The 24592-nt window shown below is 42.4% G+C and overlaps 1 protein-coding gene across 1 annotated transcript; it reads left to right on the forward strand.

The window, feature by feature from the left end:
* The first annotated feature begins 50 nt into the window (after positions 1-50).
* LOC121547415 (butyrophilin subfamily 1 member A1-like) lies at positions 51-24437 on the forward strand. The gene is made up of 9 exons (XM_041858686.2): positions 51-251; positions 6548-6637; positions 7200-7298; positions 7376-7483; positions 7648-7806; positions 14495-14635; positions 14979-15030; positions 22059-22085; positions 22184-24437. Exons 2-9 carry the CDS (start codon positions 6575-6577, stop codon positions 22768-22770), a joined length of 1236 nt encoding a protein of 411 aa, XP_041714620.1. The 5' UTR covers positions 51-251; positions 6548-6574; the 3' UTR covers positions 22771-24437.
* The last annotated feature ends 155 nt before the right edge of the window (positions 24438-24592 follow it).

Consider the following 24592-nt stretch of genomic DNA (forward strand, 5'->3'; position numbering starts at 1 on the left):
TGTCTACCTGTTTCGTCTATATTCGTCAATATTTCGGAAACGCACGAACGTTTATTCGCACAGCGGGGTGCTAGTAAGGTCACTCACTCACTCACTCACTCAATGCAGTTGCAGTAGATAGAGCCTGGCGCATGTATAACGGTAGTGAGGTGTAGAGTAGGCTACAACAGTAGTTAGTCATAGGCCCTACACCTACAGAGAAAATAAACTTGATTTTCTAGACTACAACCATTTCCTTGTGGATTCCCTAGGTAAGTCTTTCTGCTACAGAAATCTTAATTTTAATGCAATGTTTTCTTATTTGTTTCTTCACGATGTCTAAAAGAATCCATGTAGGCTACTGTGGATGCAAGCTTTACGCATAAAATGATGGTTGCATTATCCAAGCTAGTCTTGCAACATTGAGTTTGGGTATGTTTGGATAATTGTTTAACGTTCTGCATGCTGCGCCCTGAAAGTGGAATCGTTTTTACTACTTGTCTGCGCTGTGCGCTCAGGGGAGCGGTCGGGTCAGCTACTGCTTTTTCTCAGAGAAGCACGAGATAATGTCAGTATGCTGATCTATTCGGGTTCGGGAGCAAGTTCGCGCAACTAATGCCACTCAAAAACAATAGTCGTGAAAAGAAGTCAGAAACAGAAGTATTGTGTCAATATATGTGCTTATTATATAGGCTTCATAATGGTATTACTCATGTGATATTACGCGTTGGAACCAGTCCAAAGGAAACCTCTAGCCCACTCTGTTGTGATGATCTGTTCAAACTGGCCAGAGGTGTTGTCTAGGGTGGCAGAGGTGTTGTCTTGTGTGTCCTAGAATAGAAAGTCACTAAGGTTGTGGTCAGGGACAGGTGAGTTATAATCCGGGATCTCCTCTTATCTCAAATCCACTACAATCTATAATGCACCTCTCCAGACACACGGCCACCCTCACTAGAATAATGCGTAGCCTAATAAACCCTTCATTTCAGGTGTGTTAATGATAACGGTGTCCATTTACTACCTAGCCTATGTATCATGTTTCGCTGGAAATTCCCTGTCGTGTTTATCAGATTTGGCTTTATGTGTATTATAGTTTACCCAACTCTGTTTAATTCGTTAACCGGATTAGTGGCAAGGGTTCAGCAGGTGTCCTCGGTAGCCTCTCCCGGTCCCGGCACGTGTCCCAGTCAATCGTTTTGGACATGCTCCGCGCTAATTGTTTTGACCACAGAAATAGAAAACGCGGGTTCACCTGTTGTGAAAGTGTTACAATCACGTTTAGGTTCAGTGGCTCAATTGCCTCATTCAAAACTCCCATCTTTGTGTAAAAATATGGTGCATAAGTATTGGCGTGTAGGCCTAAATTCTTGTGTCAATTCTGATCTAAACCATTTAGTCTACATGACAAGTTACAAGTTCAGGTCTAACGGGAAGGGGCTTTTAGTGATCAAAATAATTGTGTTAGAACAGTGGTGGCCAGCCCTTCTCTTGGAGAGCTACTGGGTATGCAGGCTTTCGCTTCAACCCAACTATAACACACCTAATTCAACTAATCAAGTTCCTGAGCATCACCTTATTAGTAGAACCAGGTGTATTAGGGCAGGGTTGGAACAAAACCCTACAGGAGGGTAACTCCACCTGATTAAGGCCAGCCCGAGTGGCGCAGTGGTCTAAGGCACTGCAACGCAGTGCTAGCTGTGCCACTAGAGATCCTGGTTCAAAACCAGGCTCTGTCGTAGCCGGCCGCGACCGGGAGACCCATGGGGCGGCGCACAATTGGCCCAGTGTCGTCCAGGGTAGGGGAGGGAATGGCTGGCAGGGATGTAGCTCAGTTGGTAGAGCATGGCGTTTGCAACGCCAGGGTTGTGGGTTCGTTTCCCACAGGGGGCCAGTATATAAAAAATAAAATAATGTATGCACTAACTGTAAGTCGCTCTGGATAAGAGCGTCTGCTAAATGACTAAAATGTAAATGTAAAATGTAAGGATAAGTCCTTTCAAGGGGTTATTATAAGGTGATGGCATAGTGCCTCCAAAATAACCCCAAAAACCAACCAGCCGTGAAAATCCTTTGTTGGCAACATTTCCAAACACCCAGCATCATTGTTATTCTGCTGTGTCCTCCTTGGAAAGTTGATGAATTGCATCATCTTTTGGCCCCTTTCCCCTGCTGCCTCCGTCACAAAAAGTACAGAAAAGGTACAGTAAATCCCTCTTGTACATCAAACTAGCTGCAGGGTGCAGGCCAGGGGGGTGCTGCTGATTCAACACCACTGGGGCCGAACGGTCGATCAGTGGGCTGTGAAAAAATGCTCTCAGCTGCTGCTTTACATCTCCATGGGATATCTGTCTGACACCAAGGCCGTGATCAAGATGCATCGGCCCACACAAAACATGTCACTGCAGTTTTTGTCTCTCTTGTACTCATGGTCTCTCTCTTCTTTTCTCTCTCTCTCTCCTGCTATGTATCTCTCTCTTTCCCTCTCTCTCCTCTCTGCTATTAATTTCTCTCTTTCTTTTCTCTCTCTTTCTTTCTTTCAAACCAGGCCAACTGCAATGTAGTGATATAAAAGTTGCACAGTACACACACACAGTTTTGATATGGGGATAGTTTACAGTTTTTCTCGATTGCTAAGACATTTCTTGAAAGCTGCTCTCCTTTTCTCTTAACTGTGAACACAAAACCCAATTTTCAAGCTACAGTCACAAAACCTCAGACTCTTCTTGCAAAACCAAACTTTCACCTCAAAACAGTTCAATCTGTGCTCAAAACTGAACTGTTGTCAAATCGTGCCCCGAGTCAATCAAAATAAAAAAACACTACTGAACAGTCACTAAACACTACGTAGAAAAATAGAAAACACAATGCTCAGGACATGAAGCTGGAGAAATAAATGTTTATTGTTCACTGTAGGCTAAATGCATGTTGCAAAAAAAACCTGTGCATTTAGCACTTGTACAAAAAGACAAAACAGAAATCTTGTGCATTTACATGTAGCACTTGTAAAAACAAACAGAAATCTTATGCGTTTGCCACTTGTGTACAGTAAGCCCATGTAAAAAGTACAAAAATATACAAATAAGTGCATTACTCAGCCACAGCGTCATGTCTCCGTACTGGGTCAGGCCACAGGACTTCATCCACATCACAGGCCACATTTTGTCTGGCCAGGCAACGGGGGAAAAAACCCTGGCATGCCGTATCCAGGCTTGGCATGCCTCCACACCTATGTCACCACAGGCAAGTCCCATGGCTTGCAGGAGATTTACCCTGGTGTAAGGTTGGCGTTCATATACCTTCCACCGCCATGAGGAGAATAATTCCTCAATGGGGTTTAGGAAAGGGGAGTACGGTGGAAGGCAAAGATTGATAAAACCTTGGTTCATATTGTACCACTCTCTAACCTGGAGGGCTCTGTGAAAACTCACATTGTCCCAAACAACAACATAGATGGGATGCTCATCCTGCTGCCCTAACAAAGCATCTTGCATGTGATTGAGGAAAATGAGGAGCTGGTGAGTGTTGTAGGGCCCCAGGTTGGCATGATGGTGGACAACCCCATGATTGCTGATGGCAGCACATAATGTGACATTGCCACCACGCTGCCCAGGAACACCAACAATGGCCCGATGGCCAATCACATTACGGCCTCTCCTTCTCCTTTTGGTGAGATTAAACCCAGCTTCATCCATGTAGATGTATTGATGGGGTCTTTCCATTGCATCCAGTTGAAAAACCCTCTGTAGAAATAGATATAGTTTTGTAAGTGATACGGAAAAAGTGATTTAGGCCACTACAGTAAATCACTACTTAGAGTAATCAACATTGAATGTGTCTGGATATATGCCAACCTGTACATACTGGAATCTTTGCTCTTTGACTCTGTCTGAGTTGCAATCAAAGGGCACTCTGTATAGCTGTTTCATGCGCAGTCTGTTGCGCTTGAGGACACGATCAACAGTAGAGAGGCTGACACTGTTGATACCCTCAAAATTTAAATGGTCCTCAATGATCTTCTGCTGAATTTCGCTCAGTTTAATGGCATTGTTCTCACGGACCATATCAACAATTAGGGTCTCTTGGTGTGGGGAGAACATACCTGTCCTCCCACCCCCATGTGGCAGTCTTTCAATTCTACAAAAAGAGAACATGGAGTTACAAAAAATATACATGGAATACTAGGCCTACAAACAGTTAGACCAACCCTCCATTACAATACTACATTGGTACAGTGATGTACTGAAACATATTTACTTACAGTATACTGTGGTACAGTATATAGTATGTCATACAGTAATTGCTGTCAACATTTACATACTGTACTATAATGTCAAAAAAAGGTAATTACCTGTTCTCTTCTCTAAATCTTCGGATTATGGTGGACACAGTGAATCTACTGATGTTTGGTTGTACCCTTTGTCCAGCCTTCCTCATGCTCATACCATGGACAAGAACATGGTCAATCACAGTAGCTCTGATTTCATCAGATATTACTGTTCTTTGTCTTCGCTGACCACCTCGACCTCCTCTCACACGAACTCTTCCTCTCAGATTTCTATCCATTGTAGGGCCTCACAAACCAGTGCTCTCTGAACTGGCTTACTGTATATGTTCCCTCACATCATTAGCCACAAGTGTGATCAATTTTGAGTTGTTGTGTTCAAGTGGTGACACCTGTGCTCTAATTGTGTTTGACTTTTGTCACCTGTGCTCACCATTATGCAGCACGGGTGCATCACAATGAAAATGTGTTGGCAAGTTATGTCTAAACAGGTGAAAAGTGCTTATGGTTTTGCCAAAAGAGTGATTGATTCAATCAGTGGGTTCAGGCAACTGAGCATTTGGTTCAGACAATAGGGTTTAGTGTTTTAGCAATTGAGAAAAACTGTAGTGTTAGCACACAGTTAGGCAACACACTACCAGGATACACTTCCACACTCCATCCCCAGGTGGCAGCACCAACCGGGTCAAGGGCTGTGCTCTGCAAGGAAGCCTCTGCCATAAGCACAACAGGTGGTGGCAATCAAGATTGATTGGCAATCTGTGACCAGAGGTATCTAGGCCTGCCAGTTTCTGTAGTTGTTTTGTGTTAGTTAACCTCTTTATTTTAGTCATGCCTCTTTGTAGTTTTCTTTTTGTATATATTTATTTTGGGTCACTATGTTGAACGAATACTAATCTGCTTGGACTGGCTGACCATGGGAGTCATGACTGAGCTGTCCCCGGACTAGCCCTTGATCATGACTCTCAGTTCCATTACATTACACATAAGAGTCATTGGACAAAGGCGTTTTCTGTAGGGGGGAGTTTTGTTAAGAGCCGCAATGCTCTGTCTGAACATTAACACGCATCACTTGCGGTACGGTTTTGGAAGCATAAGGACCTTATCTTAATTTTTTCTTGTAATAATATTTACTTTAAAAAACAACCATATTTTTTCACACCAGATACATAAAAAAACAACGACTACATCTCCTCTGCCCAGGCCCACATGCTCACACCCCGTTCCCTAGTGCCTGCATTATTGTTTGCCACATAGCCTTAAATTGTACCAATTCGTTTTTCTCAGTGGCCCATGCTATTTCAATATTCAGATAATAAATCATTAGATTTTCCCATTGTGTTAATGATGGTGGATTAATTGATTTCCACGTTTTTTATGTTTTTTCAAGATGAATGATGAGAAGCGAATCGTCCAGCCCATTGGGTATCTCACTCACCCCCATATGTCATGTCTTGAAATATAAGGACCTTATCTTTCATATCGACGAGAAATCATTTTCGCAAAACAAAAGGTTAACCTTTATAGGGTTAGGGTTCCCACACAGCCATATTTCCATGCTACAGTGCTTGTTTATGGAAAACAGACAGAACACAGTGGACTACCTGTGCTAATTAGCTATCTGCTTCTCCGAACTCCTGTGTGTAAACAGAAGACAGATGCCAAAAACGTGTTGTCACTGAACTATACTGTTGGCTGCAACTGTGTTGAAACAGGTTAAAACAGTGTACAGTAAGTGTGTATTTTGCATTTCTGAAATTATTTTGATGTGATATGAAAGTAGAGGGATTTATGTTTCTAGAACCATACTGCAATTGAGAATTGATTCTTGTTTAGATGGAGTATTTGGCTGTTTTGGCTTCCAGAGCCAATTTGCCCTTTAAACAGAACATGTAAGGTTCTTGGACTAAGGAGTAACGTTAGGCTCCTTTAGTCCAATATTGGGCTAGCCCTGGACCTAAGGTAAGGTGGTTGTCTCCTAGGTACATGCATTCAACACCTGGTCACATACACTTACTTCTCACATTTATGCACACATCAAATCAGGTTACAGACCATGCACTGTAGCTAGGCCTAAGACCCCTAGACATAATGAGTGCAAAAAAAATCAGTAGGCTAGTTATTGGTTTCGTAACAACACACACACACACACACATCGATTTAAGGTGCCATTGGAGCCCAATCAGCTGTAGATCAGGCCTAGCACTGACAGAATGAGTGCCAGCGCATAATAAAGTTGTGTATCACTGCGCCAGCATATTGAAGCTGTGTATCACTGTGCCACAGGGCCTCTCTCTCCCCCCAGCTGCCAACATGATGAAGGAGTGCCTCCAGTTCCTCATCGAGCCGGCGAAAAAAATCAAGATCCGCCTCAAGGTACGACCCTGGGTCACCTCAACTCTCAGACACCTCGTAGCCCTTTCCTGCAGTCAAATGACCTAGTGGCCTCATGGGTGGAATGTTATTAATATTTTTCATAATTTCATAATTAATAAACATACAAATAAAAAACGCTGAAAATCTGGTTTTTCTATGTCAAACGGTTTTGTTATATTTCAGTCTTCTGTGATGTATATAAAGTGTAATATTGGGATGCAAACTCAAAATATAATACATTTCAACTCTATATCTGACATGGTACAGGTGTCTTATTTTTTTAAGCCCATAACCATGTATGTGAGGTGTATACGTTTGTTTCAAAGGAGATTTGTTTAAGACCACCAAGAAACACTCTGTGTGACTGATTTAGCCCACTGCAGTATAAGGGTAATAGTACTGATATTTGTCCTTGTCAAGATGTACTCAAGAGAAATAAATGATTGGTTAATTTCCCTTTTGTGGTTTATCTGTGTAGCAGTGCTGCATGATTGCTGCAAGTTATTAACATTTTTTACCCTTCTCTCTTTTTCTCTCTCATCCATTGCTCTCTCTGTTCTAGGAGTCTCGTAAGAAAGTGACGAATGAAAAGAAACAACCTTTAGTGGAGAGTCAGCTGTTTATAATGGAGCTGGCCAGGGAACTCAACAGACTGTGCCAGGTACACACATACACAGAGACACACACACATGCACACAACCGCTCTCTCTCTACTATTAACTCTCTCTCTCTTTGCAGAGGTCAAATGTCCTAGCCCACATCTGGACCAGTGAAGACTCCTGGCCTCCCAGTGTGTGTAGAGAATTCATAGTGGAGTGGGCTGCTGTGCTGGAGAATAGAGTACAGGTGAGCACCCATATTTGAAAGAAGTGAAACTAAGTTTTCTTGAAATGAATCCTTTGTCATTGTTCTCTTTGTTTATAAACTATTATCAGGCCTTGATGTGAGACTTGTTAATGTAGTTTTTACTTAATGATCTCTTTATTGACCCATGTTCTTTGCTTTTGCAGCCAAGGAGCATCCAGACAGACCTGCAGGCTGAGTGGCCAGAGAAAAGGGACTGGAAGGGTCACCTGTTGTGTATGCTGGAGACAGGTGGAGAGTATGACATGGCAACCAACAAACGGGTCATCATGGACTGGACACACCAGCTCAGAAACAGACTAGAGGTATGGAACAGGGGAGGGATTGGGTCACTAGAGTCCAACGACAGGAGGTTGGTGGCACCTTAATTGTGAAGAACAGGCTCGTGGTAATAACTGGAGCGGAGTCAGTGGAATGGTATCAAATACATTATACACATTTCCAGGTGATTGATGCCATTCCATTTGCGCCGTTCCTGACATTATTATGAGCCGTTCTCCTCTCAGCAGCCTCCTGTGAGTCCAATGTATTGCTAAAGTGGTTGTACTACTTGTTGTTGACAAATTGACAAAGACACATTGTTGTCATTCTTGATCTAATTTCATTCTCTGGCACAGCGATAGTTTACTGATTAAGTTATTAGAGTTGTTGTTGTTATCACTTGGCCTCCCCCTTCTTTCTCTTTCCCTTTCTCTATGTTCCTCTCTCCCTCTCCTTCTATTTCTGTCGCTGTCAGACTCCAAGTCTGTCACACCCATTTGATTAAAGACTTACTCTTGCTCCAATTCCTCTTCTTCTCTCCCTCTTCCCCTCTCTCTCTTCCCCTCTCCCTATCCCAGTTCATCCTCACCTCTCCTTCTCATCTGACATGCTCTTCATGTATAAAATAAATAAATGTTGTTCCATTTATTTATTTTTTATATTCCAAAAACAAACATATACATACGAACAACAATTTACAGACACACAAACAATGACTACATTTCATCTGCCCAGTCCCCCATGCTCACATCCCCATCCCTAGTGCCTGCATTATTGTTTGCCACTTGGCCTTAAATTGTACCAATTAGTTTTTCTTGGTCGTCCATGCTTTTTCAATAATAAATCATTTGATTTTTCCATTGTGTCAATGATGGTGGATTGATTGACTTCCAAGTTTTTAGTATACGTTTTTTCAAGATGAGTGAGGAGAAAATAATCGTCCAGCCCATTGGGTATCTCACTACACCCCCATATGCCATGTCTTGAAATATGCAGACAGACAACTTTCTAGCTCCGCCCACAACTTCTGGACTTTATAGCATTCCCAGAAAGCATGGATTATTTAGTAATTATTAGTATTACACTTGAGAGATGACTCTGCCGTTGTGCTGTATAATTTGTGGATTTTGTCTCTTGTATAATGCATTCTATACATTAGTTTATACTGGATTAAGCGTACATTTTCATTAAATGTAATTTTGTTAGTTATGCTCCAACTTTCCCTCCATCTCAGTTCTTTTAAAATCTTGTTTCCAATAGTTTATATTTTTTTCTAAGAGATTGTCAGTTAGATATGATCTCTGCAAAGTTTTATATATCTTCCCTATCATATGAACATCCTTTTCTGACTCAAATAAGGTTCCCTCAAGGTTACTCTGATGTCCAAAAGATTTGAAATATATATTTCGTGATATGTAACTTTTAAGTTGCATGTATTTGAAACTATCTACATTGGTTAGTCCAGAATTACTTTTTAATTCTGTCATGGAAATAAATGTATTTCCTGTTAACAAGTCATTTACGGTTTCTATGCCTTTAGTTTATGCATGTGGGCCAATTTATCAATGAATTCTGAAAAGCTATTCAAGGATTGTTCCATAAGGTTGTGTTTCTAGGGAGTGACATTGGTTCTTGTAAAATACGTTTCATTTTGTTCCATATCGTTATAGTGTTCTTAACTATGAAGATGTTAATGTTCTTAGATTTATCCTTTGAAAATTGACACGTAAAAAGATTCTGGGGATGAGCATGTGCATCTTCAATATGTACCCATTGTTTCTCTTTAGTGCATATGTTGCAAGTAAAAGCCTTAGGTAGCGAGTTGATACAATTCCAAGTCTGGAAGGTTAAAACCACCCTCAGACTTAGGAAGATGTAAAACTTTCTGTTTTATTCTATGACTTTTATTTGCCCATATAAAGTCAGTTATGACCGAGTATACTTTTTAAAAGAATGTCTTGGTATTACCGAAAATAAATACAAAAACCTTGGCAGCCATGCCATTCTAAAGAGGTTTATTCTACCTGTAAGATTTATGGGATGATTATTCAATTTAATTAGATCTGCTTTCATACAGTCCCTTGCAAAAGTATTCATCCCCCTTGGCGTTTTTCCTATTTTGTTGCATTACAACCTGTAATTTAAATTGATTTTTATTTGGATTTCATGTAATGGACATACACAAAATAGTCCAAATTGGTGAAGTGAAATGAAAAAATAACTTGTTTCAAAAACGTCTAAAAAATAAATAACGGAAAAGTGGTGCGGGCGTATGTATTCACCCCCTTTGCTATGAAGCCCCTAAATAAGATCTGGTGCAACCAATTACCTTCAGAAGTCACATAATTAGTTAAATAAAGTCCACCTGTGTGCAATCTAAGTGTCACATGATCTGTCACATGCACTCAGTATATATACACCTGTTCTGAAAGGCCCCAGAGTCTGCAACACCACTAAAAAAGGGGCACCACCAAGCAAGCGGCACCATGAAGACCAAGGAGCTCTCAAAACAGGTCAGGGACAAAGTTGTGGAGAAGTACAGATCAGGGTTGGGTTATAAAAAGATATCGGAAACTTTGAACATCCCACGGAGCACCATTTAATACATTATTAACAAATGGAAAGAATATGGCACCACAACAAACCTGCCAAGAGAGGGCCGCCCACCAAAACTCACGGACCAGGCAAGGAGGGCATTAATCAGAGAGGCAACAAAGAGACCAAAGATAACCCTGAAGGAGCTGCAAAGCTCCACAGTATCTGTCCATAGGACCACTTTAAGCCGTATACTCCACAGAGCTGGGCTTTATGGAAGAGTGGCCAGAAAAAAGCCATTGCTTAAAGAAAAAAATAAGCTAACACGTTTGGTGTTCGCCAAAAGCCATGTGGGAGACTCCCCAAACATATGTAAGAAGGTACTCTGGTCAGATGAGACAAAAATTGAGCTTTTTGGCCATCAAGGAAAACACTATGTCTGGCGCAAACGCAAAACCTCTCATCACCCAGAGAACACCATCCCCACAGTGAAACATGGTGGTGGCAGCATCATGCTGTGGGGATGTTTTTCATCGGCAGGGACTGGGAAACTGGTCAGAATTGAAGGAATGATGGATGGCGCTAAATACAGGAAAATTATTGCGGGAAACCTGTTTCAGTCTTCCAGAGATTTGAGACTGGGATGGAGGTTCACCTTCCAGCAGGACAATGACCCTAAGCATACTGCTAAAGCAACACTCGAGTGGTTTAAGGGGAAACATTTAAATGTCTTGGAATGGCCTAGTCAAAGCCCAGACCTCAATCCAATTGAGAATCTGTGGTATGATTTAAAGATTGCTGTATACCAGCGGAACCCATCCAACTTGAAGGAGCTGGAGCAGTTTTGCCTTGATGATATGGGCAAAAATCCCAGTGGCTAGATGTGCCAAGCTTATAGAGACTTGCAGCTGTAATTGCTGCAAAAGGTGGCTCTACAAAGTATTGCCTTTGGGGGGTGAATAGTTTTGCTCGCTCAAGTTTTCAGTTTTTTAGTCTTATTCCTTGTTTGTTTCACAATAACAAATATTTTGCATCTTCAAAGTGGTAGGCATGTTGTGTAAATCAAATGATACAAACCCCCCAAAAATCCATTTTAATTCCAGGTTGTAAGGCAACAAAATAGGAAAAATTCCAAGGGGGGTGAATACTTTCACAAGCCACTGTATTGTTGAGTAATAGAATAAAGTTATATTGATATATTTGTTGTTTGTTGTCATTTATTAAGCATCCTAAGTATTTTGTCTTTTTGTAGTCCACTTAAAGGATTGCTGTAGATCGTGAGCTATTCTTTTTCTTTTTCCTATTGCCATTATTTCATTTTTCCACGTACATTTTATAACCTGAGATCTTTGAATTATCTGAAAATATTTTTATCAAATGGGGCATTGAGTTTTCAAAATTAGTCAGGTATATCAGGAGATCATCTGCAAATCATTCTATGTTTACCAATACTGATACCTGTTACGTTTGAGTCCTGTCTAATTCTTTCTGCAAGCTTCAATTGCCAGTGCAAACAGGAGGGGGGAGAGGGGACATCCCTGTCTTGTGCCCCTTTCTAAAACAATTTAATCCGATAATGTATTATTCATGTATATTTTTGCTTTAGGACATTTATACAATAGTTTTATTTAATTTATTATTTAAGCTGGAAAGTTGAAAGCTTACAAAGTTTTTAATAGAAAAGGCAATTCAAGATGATCGAAATACTTTTCTGCATCAACAGCCATTATTGATGAATCTTTAAAAATATATATTTAATTTTATTGAATATTAAAACATAATCTACTTGCAGTGAAGCGGCTCAACATCTACATCACATTCAGTCATCTAACAGACTCCCATCCAGAGCGACCCACAGAAGCAACCAGGGTCAACGCCCTGCTCTATCTTGTTTTTTGCGTGTTGTGTTAAACTGAAACATGTTCTTGTATTTGTTTGTAAGTGTCTATTTTTACTAAACCCTGTTTGGTTTATATGTATGAAGTCTATAAGACTTTTGCCATTTTATTGCTTATAAGCTATTTTATTGTCACAATTTAATAAAGTTATGGGTCTATAATCAGCAAGGGACTCTCCAGATTTTCCTGGTTTTAATATAACTGTAAGCTATAAAAACAAATAAAGAGAGTCGCACACTCTTTAATATAACTGAAATAACTGTTTGATACATGGAACTAGGAAGTACTGAATTAAGTGACGTGTGTTGTAATTTGTGTAAATAGGGGGGCTACTTTATCCCAAAATGTTGAGTAGAATTATATGGGAAAGCCATCCATTCCTGGTGCTTTTCTCTGTGTGAATGTTTTAACAGTATTTAATATTTCTTCTTGGGTTATCTCTGTTTTTAATGATTTTTTGTGTGTGCTGATAGTTGCTTCATAGTTGTTGAGTCTAAGAAGGCTATAGGATCCGTCCCACTGTTGTTTAATTCTGATTTATAGAAATTTTCATAGAAACTTTTAAAATTGTCATTAATCTCATTGTTGTTTCTAATTGCCACTTTTGTATCTTTATCTTTTAAAATTATATCTGGTTTAGCATGTATTCATTTTATGAGAGCTGCGAGATATTTACCAGGTTTATTTGCCATTATGTAGTATGCTTTATTTGAGATTAACCTGTAGTTGGCTCTCTTCAGAAATAAAATATCATATTCCTGCTTAAATTCAGATTTTATTTTCTTCTTTACCTAAGATAGTGATTTATTTTTCTTAAATTTTAATTTTGAAGTCAGATTGAACTTTTGCAGAGTATGAGATGATCATTCCCCTAATGTACGCCTTAAAGGAATCCCAAATTATATCGGGGTCGGCTTTTCTCTGTCCTCTATGTTTACATTTGTAATGGTAAAGGTTTGAATGTTTTCATTTACGTATTTAATAAAATTCGGGTTTAGAAGATGTGCTCTGTTCATTCTCCAAATTCTGTCGCTAAATGTATTTTCTATTGGTGTTATTAAGCATGATACCGGAGAATGATCCGATATCACTATGTCATGAATTTTTCTATCCAGTAAATTGTTGTGTATTTTTGAGAAAAATAAATGTTGTCAATTCTTGAATAGCTTTTCTTACTTTGAGAAGAAGAAGGAATAGTATTTTGTAGTTGAGAATAGTAATCTCGTGTTGTCCTGTAAATCATTTGTAGAGATGACATTTTTCAGCCTCTTTGGAGGCTCCCTAAATATGCCTGTCAATCTTATCAAATGTATGATTTAGGTCACCTGCTAAAATAATAGTTCCTGTCTGGATTTAATCTAATATAGCTTGCATTCTATCTAAAAACACCAGATGTGCCCCTGGTGGAATATACAATGTAAGGTACAATTCAACATTAGAAAATGGCCTTCTTGGTCCATATGCTGGGATATAAGGGAAAATGGTGTAATCTTATTTATCAGGATGCCTACACCTCTGCTGTTACTACAGTAGGTGGCATCATAGGCCTCTCCAACCCAGCTCCTCTTTAAATGTTCATAAAAAATAAAGAAAATATAACTTTAGGTGTTTGAGAACCATATGCTTTTTTTCCCATCATGGAGCCCGTGGACATTCCATGTGATACGTATTTTTTTTGTTGGTCTGTACTTGTATAGAATCAAACTTATCGTTATCTGTTCTGTCTATCATTGAAGACCCAAGTAAAACATTTTAACAGACATGACATATGAGGGCGGTGGGCATTCCATAGAATGTGTGGATCATAGTATAAATACATAGTTATTGTATACATTACATGTATAGAGCATGTGGGCATGTGGGCTGAGCAGACATTTGACCAAAAAAAACAAAAAACACAAACAAATCAAATAAAGCAAAGTACTGGCATGCTGACATGCTCTTCAGACTGATATTGTAGGAGAGATGGGATCTAGACTGAGGAGCAGTGTTTAGTCCACTAGTGTTTGGGATGTATTTGACCTTTGAGCTCAAGAGCAGAGCAGTAGGGAATCCTGGGACGTCCCCACAAAGGGGGATGCCACTGGATGCCAGGACTGAGGCCTCTCATCAAAGATGAACAATCCCCTGTCCTGCGTGTGCCAATATGATGGACTTACTATATAATGTAGCTATTAATTCAGAAAGGCCAGTAATGGAAGACTCCATCTCCCTCTACTTCCCGCCTCTCCTACCCTCTTTTAGTTTCTTAGTATATAAAGTAATAACCATATTGACTTCCCTCCCTTCCCCTCTCTAGCCCAGTATCTGGCCTGGTGAGCCCGTATTGATGATGTTGGATGATCTGGAGTTCCAGTGGAGGAGGGGGCGTCTGCCGAACCTTCTCCCAGCCATGGAGCTGGTCATGTGGGTCGTGCTGAGTGCAGACAGCCCTGACAAGGTATGTGAGTTTCTATGAGTCAACTAAAAATAATAATACAAATAATAAAAACGAACAACCTTGCCTGTCTTGAACTAATACTCACACTTTTCCTTTCTTACTAGCACTGATTTGCTGATAGCTACTTATTGAGGAAACTATTTGTTTACTATGATTGTGATATGCGGTTGTCTCTCTTAGCTACTACCTTAAGATGAATACACTAACTATAAGTCACTCTGGATAACAGCATCTGCTAAATGACTAAAATGTTAACGTAAAATAACTGATTATCAATTAATATGCCTGAATAGATACACATCACACAGATAAACTCACTCAAGCCTATCCTCTGTGTTTGCAGGAGGATGTAACCAAGCAGTGGCTGATCAGAAAACAGAGGAGTCAGAAGATAGGTGTGTAGAGCTTTGACCTGTTGAAGTCATCAAGAAAGTGTTAGGTCTAGATTCAATCAGGTCAAGTGTTAACCCGCGCTAGCCGACCCCCGCATAGCTGGTGTTTTGGTGGTGCAGGAGGTGTACAGTGGCTTGCGAAAGTATTCACCCCTCTTGGTATTTTTCCTATTTTGTTGCCTTACAACCTGGAATTAACAACATGCCTACCACTTTGAAGATGCCCCCCCCCAACACAGAACAAACCAAAAGGAACAAGATCCCACAACTACTGTGGTAAAACAGCCTGTTTAAATGTGGTTCCCAATCAGAGACAACCAGCAACAGCTGACACTCGTTGCCTCTGATTGAGAACCACACTGGCCAACATAGAAATAGAACAACTAGACTAATTAACATAGAACACAAAACACATAGAATCTACACACCCTGGCTCAACATATAGAGTCCCCAGAGCCAGGGTGTGACAGTACCCCCCCCCCCAAAGGCACGGACTGCGACCGCGCCTCAACATAAACCAAACAGGGGGGGGGCTGGGTGGGCATTCCTCCTCGGAGGCGGTTCCGGCTCCGGGCTTGACCACCACCCTTCAACCATCCCCCCGTAGCGCCCCTGGTCCGGTCTGGCCCCGCTGGCTGGAGCTGGACTGGACATCGTAGGAGCGGATTGCTTAGGCTCCGGTGTGGAGCAGCTGACCGGTACCTGACCAGGCACCGGTGACCCAGGCACGGGTTGTGCCGGACTGACGACGCGCACCCCTGGCTTGGTGCGTGGAGCAGGAACGGGCCGGACTGGGCTGACGATGCGCACCCCTGGCTTGGTGCGTGGAGCAGCAACGGGCCGGACCGGGCTGACGATGCGCACCCCTGGCTTGGTGCGTGGAGCAGGAACGGGCCGTACCGGGCTGACGATGCGCACCCCTGGCTTGGTGCGTGGAGCAGGAATGGGCCGTACCGGGCTGACGACTCGCACCCCTGGCTTGGTGCGAGTGGCAGGAACAGGCCGGGCCGGGCTGGCGACGCGCACCGTAGGCTTGGTGCGAGTGGAGCAGGAACAGGCCAGGCCGGGCCGGGCTGGCGACGCGCACCATTAGCTTGGTGCGGGGAGCAGGAACAGGCCGGGCCGGGCTGGCGACGCGCACCATTAGCTTGGTGCGGGGAGCAGGAACAGGCCGGGCCGGGCTGGCGACGCGCACCGTAGGCTTGGTGCGAGTGGCAGGAACAGGCCGGGCCGGGCTGGCGACGCGCACCGTAGGCTTGGTGCGAGTGGCAGGAACAGAACGGGCCGGGCTGGCGACGCGCACCGTAGGCTTGGTGCGAGGGGCAGGAACAGGCCGGGCCAGGCTGGCAACGCGCACCATTGGCTTGGTGCGGGGAGCAGGAACAGGCCGGGCCGGGCTGGCGACGCGCACCATCAACTTAGTGTGGGGAGCAGGAATGGGCCGGACCGGACTGGTGACGCACACCACTTGCTTGGTGTGAGGAGCGGGACTGGGTTTCTTCATAACCCTCCGCTCCCTCAGCTGCCTACACAGTTCCTCTCGCCGTGCCTCTACTCTCACCTTCTCCCTTATTGCCTCCAGTAGCTCCACCCTCTGAACCACTAACTCTTGCTCCCTCTGGACCAATAGCCCCCTTAACCTGGTGGCCTCCTCACCCAACCTCCCAATACGCCCTGTAGCTGCCTCCTGCTGCCCCGTCGCCCATGCCGTGTGCCCCCCGCTAAAAATGTTTTGGGGTTGCCTCTCGTCCGTCCGACGACGACACTGTTTACGCCGTTGCTCCTCTCTCCGTCGCGCCTCCACCGTCTCCTTCCACGGACGGCGATCCATCCCGGCCTGGATTTCCTCCCAGGTCCAGGACCCCTGCCCGTCCAATATCTGCTCCCACGTCCAGGCTGCCTGCTCCTGGACACGCTGCTTGGTCCTGGTATGGTGGGATCTTCTGTCACGATCGTTGAACGGAGTGGGCCAAGGCGCAGCGTGATGAGCGAACATACTTTATTATCAAAAGTGATAACAAGAACAAAAACAACAAACGATAACGACACGTGAAGTCCTTGGCTACAAAATAAACCAACACGGAACAAACCAAAAGGAACAAGATCCCACAACTACTGTGGGAAAACAGCCTGTTTAAATGTGGTTCCCAATCAGAGACAGCCAGCAACAGCTGACACTCGTTGCCTCTGATTGAGAACCACACTGGCCAACATAGAAATAGAACAACTAGACTAATTAACATAGAACACAAAACACATAGAATCTACACACCCTGGCTCAACATATAGAGTCCCCAGAGCCAGGGTGTGACAGGTTCTGCTGGTGTACAGCAATCTTTAAGTCATACCACAGATTCTCAATTGGATTGAGGTCTGGGCTTTGACTAGGCCATTCCAAGATATTTAAATGTTTCCGCTTAAACCACTCAAGTGTTTCTTTAGCAGTATGCTTAGGGTCATTGTCCTGCTGGAAGGTGAACGTGTTTGCTTATTTTCTTCTTTAAGCAATGGCTTTTTTTCTGGCCACTCTTCCGTAAAGCCCAGCTCTGTGGAGTGTACGACTTAAAGTGGTCCTATGGACAGATACTCCAATCTCCGCTGTGGAGCTTTGCAGCTCCTTCAGGGTTATCTTTGGTCTCTTTGTTGCCTCTCTGATTAATGCCCTCCTTGCCTGGTCTGTGAGTTTTGGTGGGCAGCCCTCTCTTGGCAGGTTTGTTGTGGTGCCATATTCTTTCCATTTGTTAATAATGGATTTAATAGTGCTCCGTGGGATGTTCAAAGTTTCCGATATCTTTTTATAACCCAACCCTGATCTGTACTTCTCCACAACTTTGTCCCTGACCTGTTTGGAGAGCTCCTTGGTCTTCATGGTGCTGCTTGCTTGGTGGTGCCCCTTGCTTAGTGGTGTTGCAGACTCTGGGGCCTTTCAGGACAGGTGTATACAGTCACATAATTAGTTAAATAAAGTCCACCTGTGTGCAATCTAAGTGTCACATGATCTGTCACATAATCTCAGTATATACAGTGGGGGAAAAAAGTATTTAGTCAGCCACCAATTGTGCAAGTTCTCCTACTTAAAAAGATGAGAGAGGCCTGTAATTTTCATCATAGGTACACGTCAACTATGACAGACAAAATGAGGAAAAAATTTCCAGAAAATCACATTGTAGGATTTTTTATGAATTTATTTGCAAATTATGGTGGAAAATAAGTATTTGGTCAATAACAAAAGTTTCTCAATACTTTGTTATATACCCTTTGTTGGCAATGACACAGGTCAAACGTTTTCTGTAAGTCTTCACAAGGTTTTCACACACTGTTGCTGGTATTTTGGCCCATTCCTCCATGCAGATCTCCTCTAGAGCAGTGATGTTTTGGGGCTGTCGCTGGGCAACACGGACTTTCAACTCCCTCCAAAGATTTTCTATGGGGTTGAGATCTGGAGACTGGCTAGGCCACTCCAGGACCTTGAAATGCTTCTTACGAAGCCACTCCTTCGTTGCCCGGGCGGTGTGTTTGGGATCATTGTCATGCTGAAAGACCCAGCCACGTTTCATCTTCAATGCCCTTGCTGATGGAAGGAGGTTTTCACTCAAAATCTCACGATACATGGCCCCATTCATTCTTTCCTTTACACGGATCAGTCGTCCTGGTCCCTTTGCAGAAAAACAGCCCCAAAGCATGATGTTTCCACCCCCATGCTTCACAGTAGGTATGGTGTTCTTTGGATGCAACTCAGCATTCTTTGTCCTCCAAACACGACGAGTTGAGTTTTTACCAAAAAGTTATATTTTGGTTTCATCTGACCATATGACATTCTCCCAATCCTCTTCTGGATCATCCAAATGCACTCTAGCAAACTTCAGACGGGCCTGGACATTTACTGGCTTAAGCAGGGGGACACGTCTGGCACTGCAGGATTTGAGTCCCTGGCGGCGTAGTGTGTTACTGATGGTAGGCTTTGTTACTTTGGTCCCAGCTCTCTGCAGGTCATTCACTAGGTCCCCCGTGTGGTTCTGGGATTTTTGCTCACCGTTCTTGTGATCATTTTGACCCCACGGGGTGAGATCTTGCGTGGAGCCCCAGATCGAGGGAGATTATCAGTGGTCTTGTATGTCTTCCATTTCCTAATAATTGCTCCCACAGTTGATTTCTTCAAACCAAGCTGCTTACCTATTGCAGATTCAGTCTTCCCAGCCTGGTGCAGGTCTACAATTTTGTTTCTGGTGTCCTTTGACAGCTCTTTGGTCTTGGCCATAGTGGAGTTTGGAGTGTGACTGTTTGAGGTTGTGGACAGGTGTCTTTTATACTGATAACAAGTTCAAACAGGTGCCATTAATACAGGTAACGAGTGGAGGACAGAGGAGCCTCTTAAAGAAGAAGTTACAGGTCTGTGAGAGCCAGAAATCTTGCTTGTTTGTAGGTGACCAAATACTTATTTTCCACCATAATTTGCAAATAAATTCATTAAAAATCCTACAATGTGATTTTCTGGAAAAAAAATTCTCAATTTGTCTGTCATAGTTGACGTGTACCTATGATGAAAATTATAGGCCTCTCTCATCTTTTTAAGTGGGAGAACTTGCACAATTGGTGGCTGACTAAATACTTTTTTCCCCCACTGTATATACTGAGATTATGTGACAGATCATGTGACACTTAGATTGCACACAGGTGGACTTTATTTAACTAATTATGTGACTTCTGAAGGTAATTGGTTGCACCAGATCTTATAAAGGGGCTTCATAGCAAAGGGGGTGAATACATATGCACGCACCACTTTTCCGTTATTTATTTTTTTGAATTTTTTGAAACAAGTTATTTTTTTCAGTTCACTTCACCAATTTGGACTATTTTGTGTATGTCCATTACATGAAATCCAAATAAAAATACATTTAAATTACAGGTTGTAATGCAACAAAATAGGAAAAACTCCAAGGGGGATAAATACTTTTGCAAGGCACTGTAACTGTGTTGGAGCTGCCAAATCGATGAGCGGGTGCTCGTGGTCATTGTCATGAAGCCACACCCGTCCCAATCACGTTAGAAGTTGAGAAATTGAAAGTGTAGGCTATATAGAAATAATTACACTCAAATTAAAATCATAAAATGAAATAATAAGGATTTTTATCAGCCTAATTGAGATTAGGTTAAATACTAGTGTTCAAATTTGTAAACACAGCTGCATGGGATTTCTAAATGTGACTCTGTGCAGCTAATGGCAATGTCCACAATAGATATAATGCCGGGAGCCTCTTGTGGATTTGACAGCTCTAAAGCCTGTCGCATGCTTCCCATTCGAAACAGTTTGCGCATATATTGTGATGACATTTTGTGACGTTTTGGTGTTTGTCAGTTTTTTTTTCCGGTTGTTTGAGCGCATTACATTTTTTCTTGAGGCAAGTCAAAGTTTGGTTACCGAAGTCTACGCCCCTTCGTCGGTGATTGGTCAACAGTACTACTCCTAGTAGGAGCGGGAACTATGGATGGGATTCTTTAATTAATTGTTTGTTGTCATTCAATGAGAGACGACTAGTTTTCATGCACAATTTTTTACTTGAGATATACTGCACCAAACATCTTAGTTAGATGTGAAATTGCGCGACTAAGACCTCCTCGGAAGAAACATCAAAATGTATTACAGATTTCTTAATTTATCTTAGATTAATTCTGACTATTTTGAGGAAGTGTTATTTGCTATGTTGTTGCTACAGCGTCTAAAGAGTGACAAACAGTAATATTGATGCTTTTTTCTCATTTTTCAAGCGAAGGCCTTTTAAAGGAGTATGCGAGGCACAGACGTTCGCTAGTAGCAAACCGAACCTAGAATGTGGGCGCCTTAACGCAGTTCCACCTCTGACACCGCCAAAAGAACAGCAACAGGGTGTCGGCTAGCGCAAATCTGATTGAATCTAGCCCTTACACAAGTATAACAGCAATCAGTAACAAAGATATGTTGGAGGTCACAGGTGTGTCAATGTGTGACAATGAGAGATGATGACTAGTTTGATTATGCCACTAAGTATTGATGAAGGGTAATGATCGATCAGTGGTCAAGATATCACATCAGCGCAAGGTGGGCACAGGCTAGCCCACACCAAGCCCACACTAGCCCAGCACGGGCTAGCCCACAGCCATCCCACATCAGCCCAACATGGGCTAGTCAAGCATGGGCTAGCCCACAACAAGCCCACACCAAGCCCAACACAGGCTAGCCCACTCCAAGCCCTGCTACTTCACAATGTAGAGGCGGGGGTTCATTCGAATATTTGGGGGCATGGTTTACACACAGTTGTTTTTGTGTAACCTGTTACTGAGAGTGTCGTTCCAGTTTAAGTGTTCTGTTGTGTGATGCAAATTAATTCTGATCTTCAAAAAAAATTAGATAAGTGCATGTGACATATGAGAAACTTAGTAGTTTCTCTTGTAAAAATATATGTATGATAGTTGTCATTCGCTAAATACCTTTGAGGGTTTAATAATATATCAAATGTACAAGGTGGACAGCTCACATAGGGGAATTATTTTAGCCCACATCGGGCCGACATCATGCCAATGTGGGCATGTTTGCTGGGAAAATATGGGTTTATTTTAGGCAATGAGGGCTGCCCTCACCAGATATGGGCTGCACATCAGCCCAGTGTGGGCAGCCTACATGGGGCCAATATTTTTGCCCGCATTGGGCCCACATTGTGCCAATGGGTGTGTTTACACAGGCAGCCCAATTCTGATATTTATTTCCACTAATTGGTCTGTTGACCAATTGCATCAGACGTTTTCACATCAGATCTTTAGTGAAAAGACCAATTAGTACAAAAAATTATCCGAATTGGGCATGTTTGCTGGGATGGTTGATTAATCACTTGAAGTGCTGCCAATTGGTATTGATAAAATATTAAAGAAAGAATGAACTACGGTAGATACCAGAGGAATGGACAAACATGCCTGAGTCCTTTGCAGTTACGTAACAGAAAATGAGTTAAAATTGAACATTAACAGTATTTTAACCCCAGTTTTGTTTACACTTTCAGATGCAGCCCGCTACATTCCCCACAATGGTATGTGAAACTCATGCTGGACTCATGCTTTATTGAGGAGTAAAGGAAATTGTAAATACAGTCATCCCATTTCTTACCCTAACAACTTTTTTTTTCAGTATGGAATTGGATCTGTGATGCTGCAGAGGAAGTGACCCTTGACCCCAAGACAGCCAACCCTGACCTCATCCTCTCCGATGACAATAAGCGCATGTGCTGTGGCCTGGAGCGGCGCGACGTCCCTAACTGCACGCGCCGCTTCGACGGCTGGTGGTGCGCTCTGGGAAACGAGGGCTACACCTCTGGGCGCCATTACTGGGAAGTCGAAGTGGGCGACCGGGACTGGCGGCTGGGCATGGCTAAAGCCTCCGCCCAAAGGAAGGGTTACAGTTCCCTCAACACAAAGACGGGCTACCTCACCCTGCGGCTGGAGAGGGGCTCGGACCTCAAGGCCTTGACGGTGCCTTCCACCCCACTGGCCCAGATGCTGGTCCCCAGGAAGGTGGGGGTCTACCTGGACTATGAGCAAGGCCAGCTCTCCTTTTACGACGTGGAGAAGAGGTCCCACATCTACACGTACAATGAGACCTTCACAGAGAGACTGTTCCCTGTGTTTGGGACTGTAGAGGTGGTGAAGGATCTGGTGATCAGGCCGGCACAGACCAGGGAACCCTGCCTCTGCCCTGGACCCTGTCTCTGGTGCTGAGCTAAGTGCTGAGATAACATACTGCTCGTGGTCATTGTCATGAAGCCGCACCCATCCCACTCACGTTAGAAGTTCAGAACGAGAACGTGTAGGCTATATAGAAATAATGATGCTCAAACTGAAAATCATTCAACGAAATAATGAGTATTTCTATGAGCCTAATCAATGTGTAGATTACATCACACATTCCAGTGTTCGAACTTGTAATCAAGGCTGCATTGGATTTCTAATAATGCGACTCCGTGCAGCCAATGGCAATGTCCACGATAGGTATAATACTGGGAGCCACTTGTGGATTTTACAGCTCTAACACAGTTCCACCTCCAACACCGTCAAAACACAGCAATGCCAGTGTCGGGTAGCGCAGATCTGACTGAATCGAGCCCTTAATATTGTAAACGTAGCAATATTCTGTGTCAATTCCAGGCTTGTGGAGTGCAGGCTTTTGTTCTACTCAAGCCCTAACACACCTTATTCAATGGTTTGATGATTAGTTGATTAGTTGAATCAGGTATGTTAGAGTTAGACTGGAACAAAAGCCTGCACTCCTCAGGACCAGGGTTGAAGAACAGTCATTACCCCCTCCCCAACACTTTTTCTCTTACAGTGCCTTCATACCAGCTTATACCCTCTGGGAATGAAGTGGTAACTATTTGTATTGGTTGTTAAATTGCCATAGTATTTCATGGTATAAAGACACTGTAAAAGAAAGTGCTGCCCAAATTACCCAAAGATCCAATGTAGTTGAGATTATGTAGTTCAGTGAGAGTTTGCACACAGAAGAAAGACAGCACGCAGTAGTCTCATAACGTATATCAGCATATTTTTGGAAGTTGCGGTTGATATTGACAGTGTGTATAATGGTGTGAACAATGCTTTTTTTCAGTCATCAATAAATTAACACAATTCTCAAAGATCTGTTTGTCGGTTTGTGGTCTAAAAAGGTTATGAGAATAGATAGAAATGCAACTATAGCATTGAGGTTTATATTCAATCTTTATTAAATGCCATAAAATGGACATGCCAGATATAAAAAACAAAAAGCTGATTATTATATGAACGTTACATGAAGTAACTGATGAATAGCTATGAAGACAAAGTATAAACATTTATTTTTGGTATATTTATGAAATATCATTATGAATTATATTTCAAAAATCATCAAATTCATCTTCTACTTTCGACAAATATAATTATTTTCGCCATATATATCACTAAGTGTAAGAACTTGTTACAATGGACAGTATTTAGAATTGAACCAAAGCACAGCATAAAAATACATTATAAAGATAATACAATCTTTTGTCACAAAACATATCCCTCAGAAATATCAGGACCAAGTTTTCTATCTATGCTAGAATATATTAGTTAGGTATAACATGCTTGTAGACTGAAGCTCTCTTTTTAAAACAATTATACAGTAATGAGATATCAACATTGATAGCGACTGTTTTCTGGAAGTTTTGCCCCACGTGGGGCGAGTTTCAGCCAATGAGCTGAGCGTCAGCCCCTCGCCATTTGAGTGACAGATAGCAAGATGCACACACAGCAGCGCGAGAGAGAGAGAAATGACGTGGTGCACATATCTGCACATATGTGACGTGGTATGAATTTCAGGGACCACTTTTCGCTCGTGAGCGCTACTTTCAGAACTACTGGCTAAAAAGTATACACACGTACCAGAGAATCTCATTAACTTTGTTCAGCATGGGAAATGTAAAAAATTATAATAATATGCAAAACCATAGGAAACATATTTTTACACAAACAATACATTGCAATAAAGTATTTGGCATCAACATTCTGACATAAAAAAAACACG

The sequence above is a fragment of the Coregonus clupeaformis genome, chromosome 31 (assembly GCF_020615455.1).
Source record: "Coregonus clupeaformis isolate EN_2021a chromosome 31, ASM2061545v1, whole genome shotgun sequence".
NCBI classification, from domain to species: domain Eukaryota; kingdom Metazoa; phylum Chordata; class Actinopteri; order Salmoniformes; family Salmonidae; genus Coregonus; species Coregonus clupeaformis.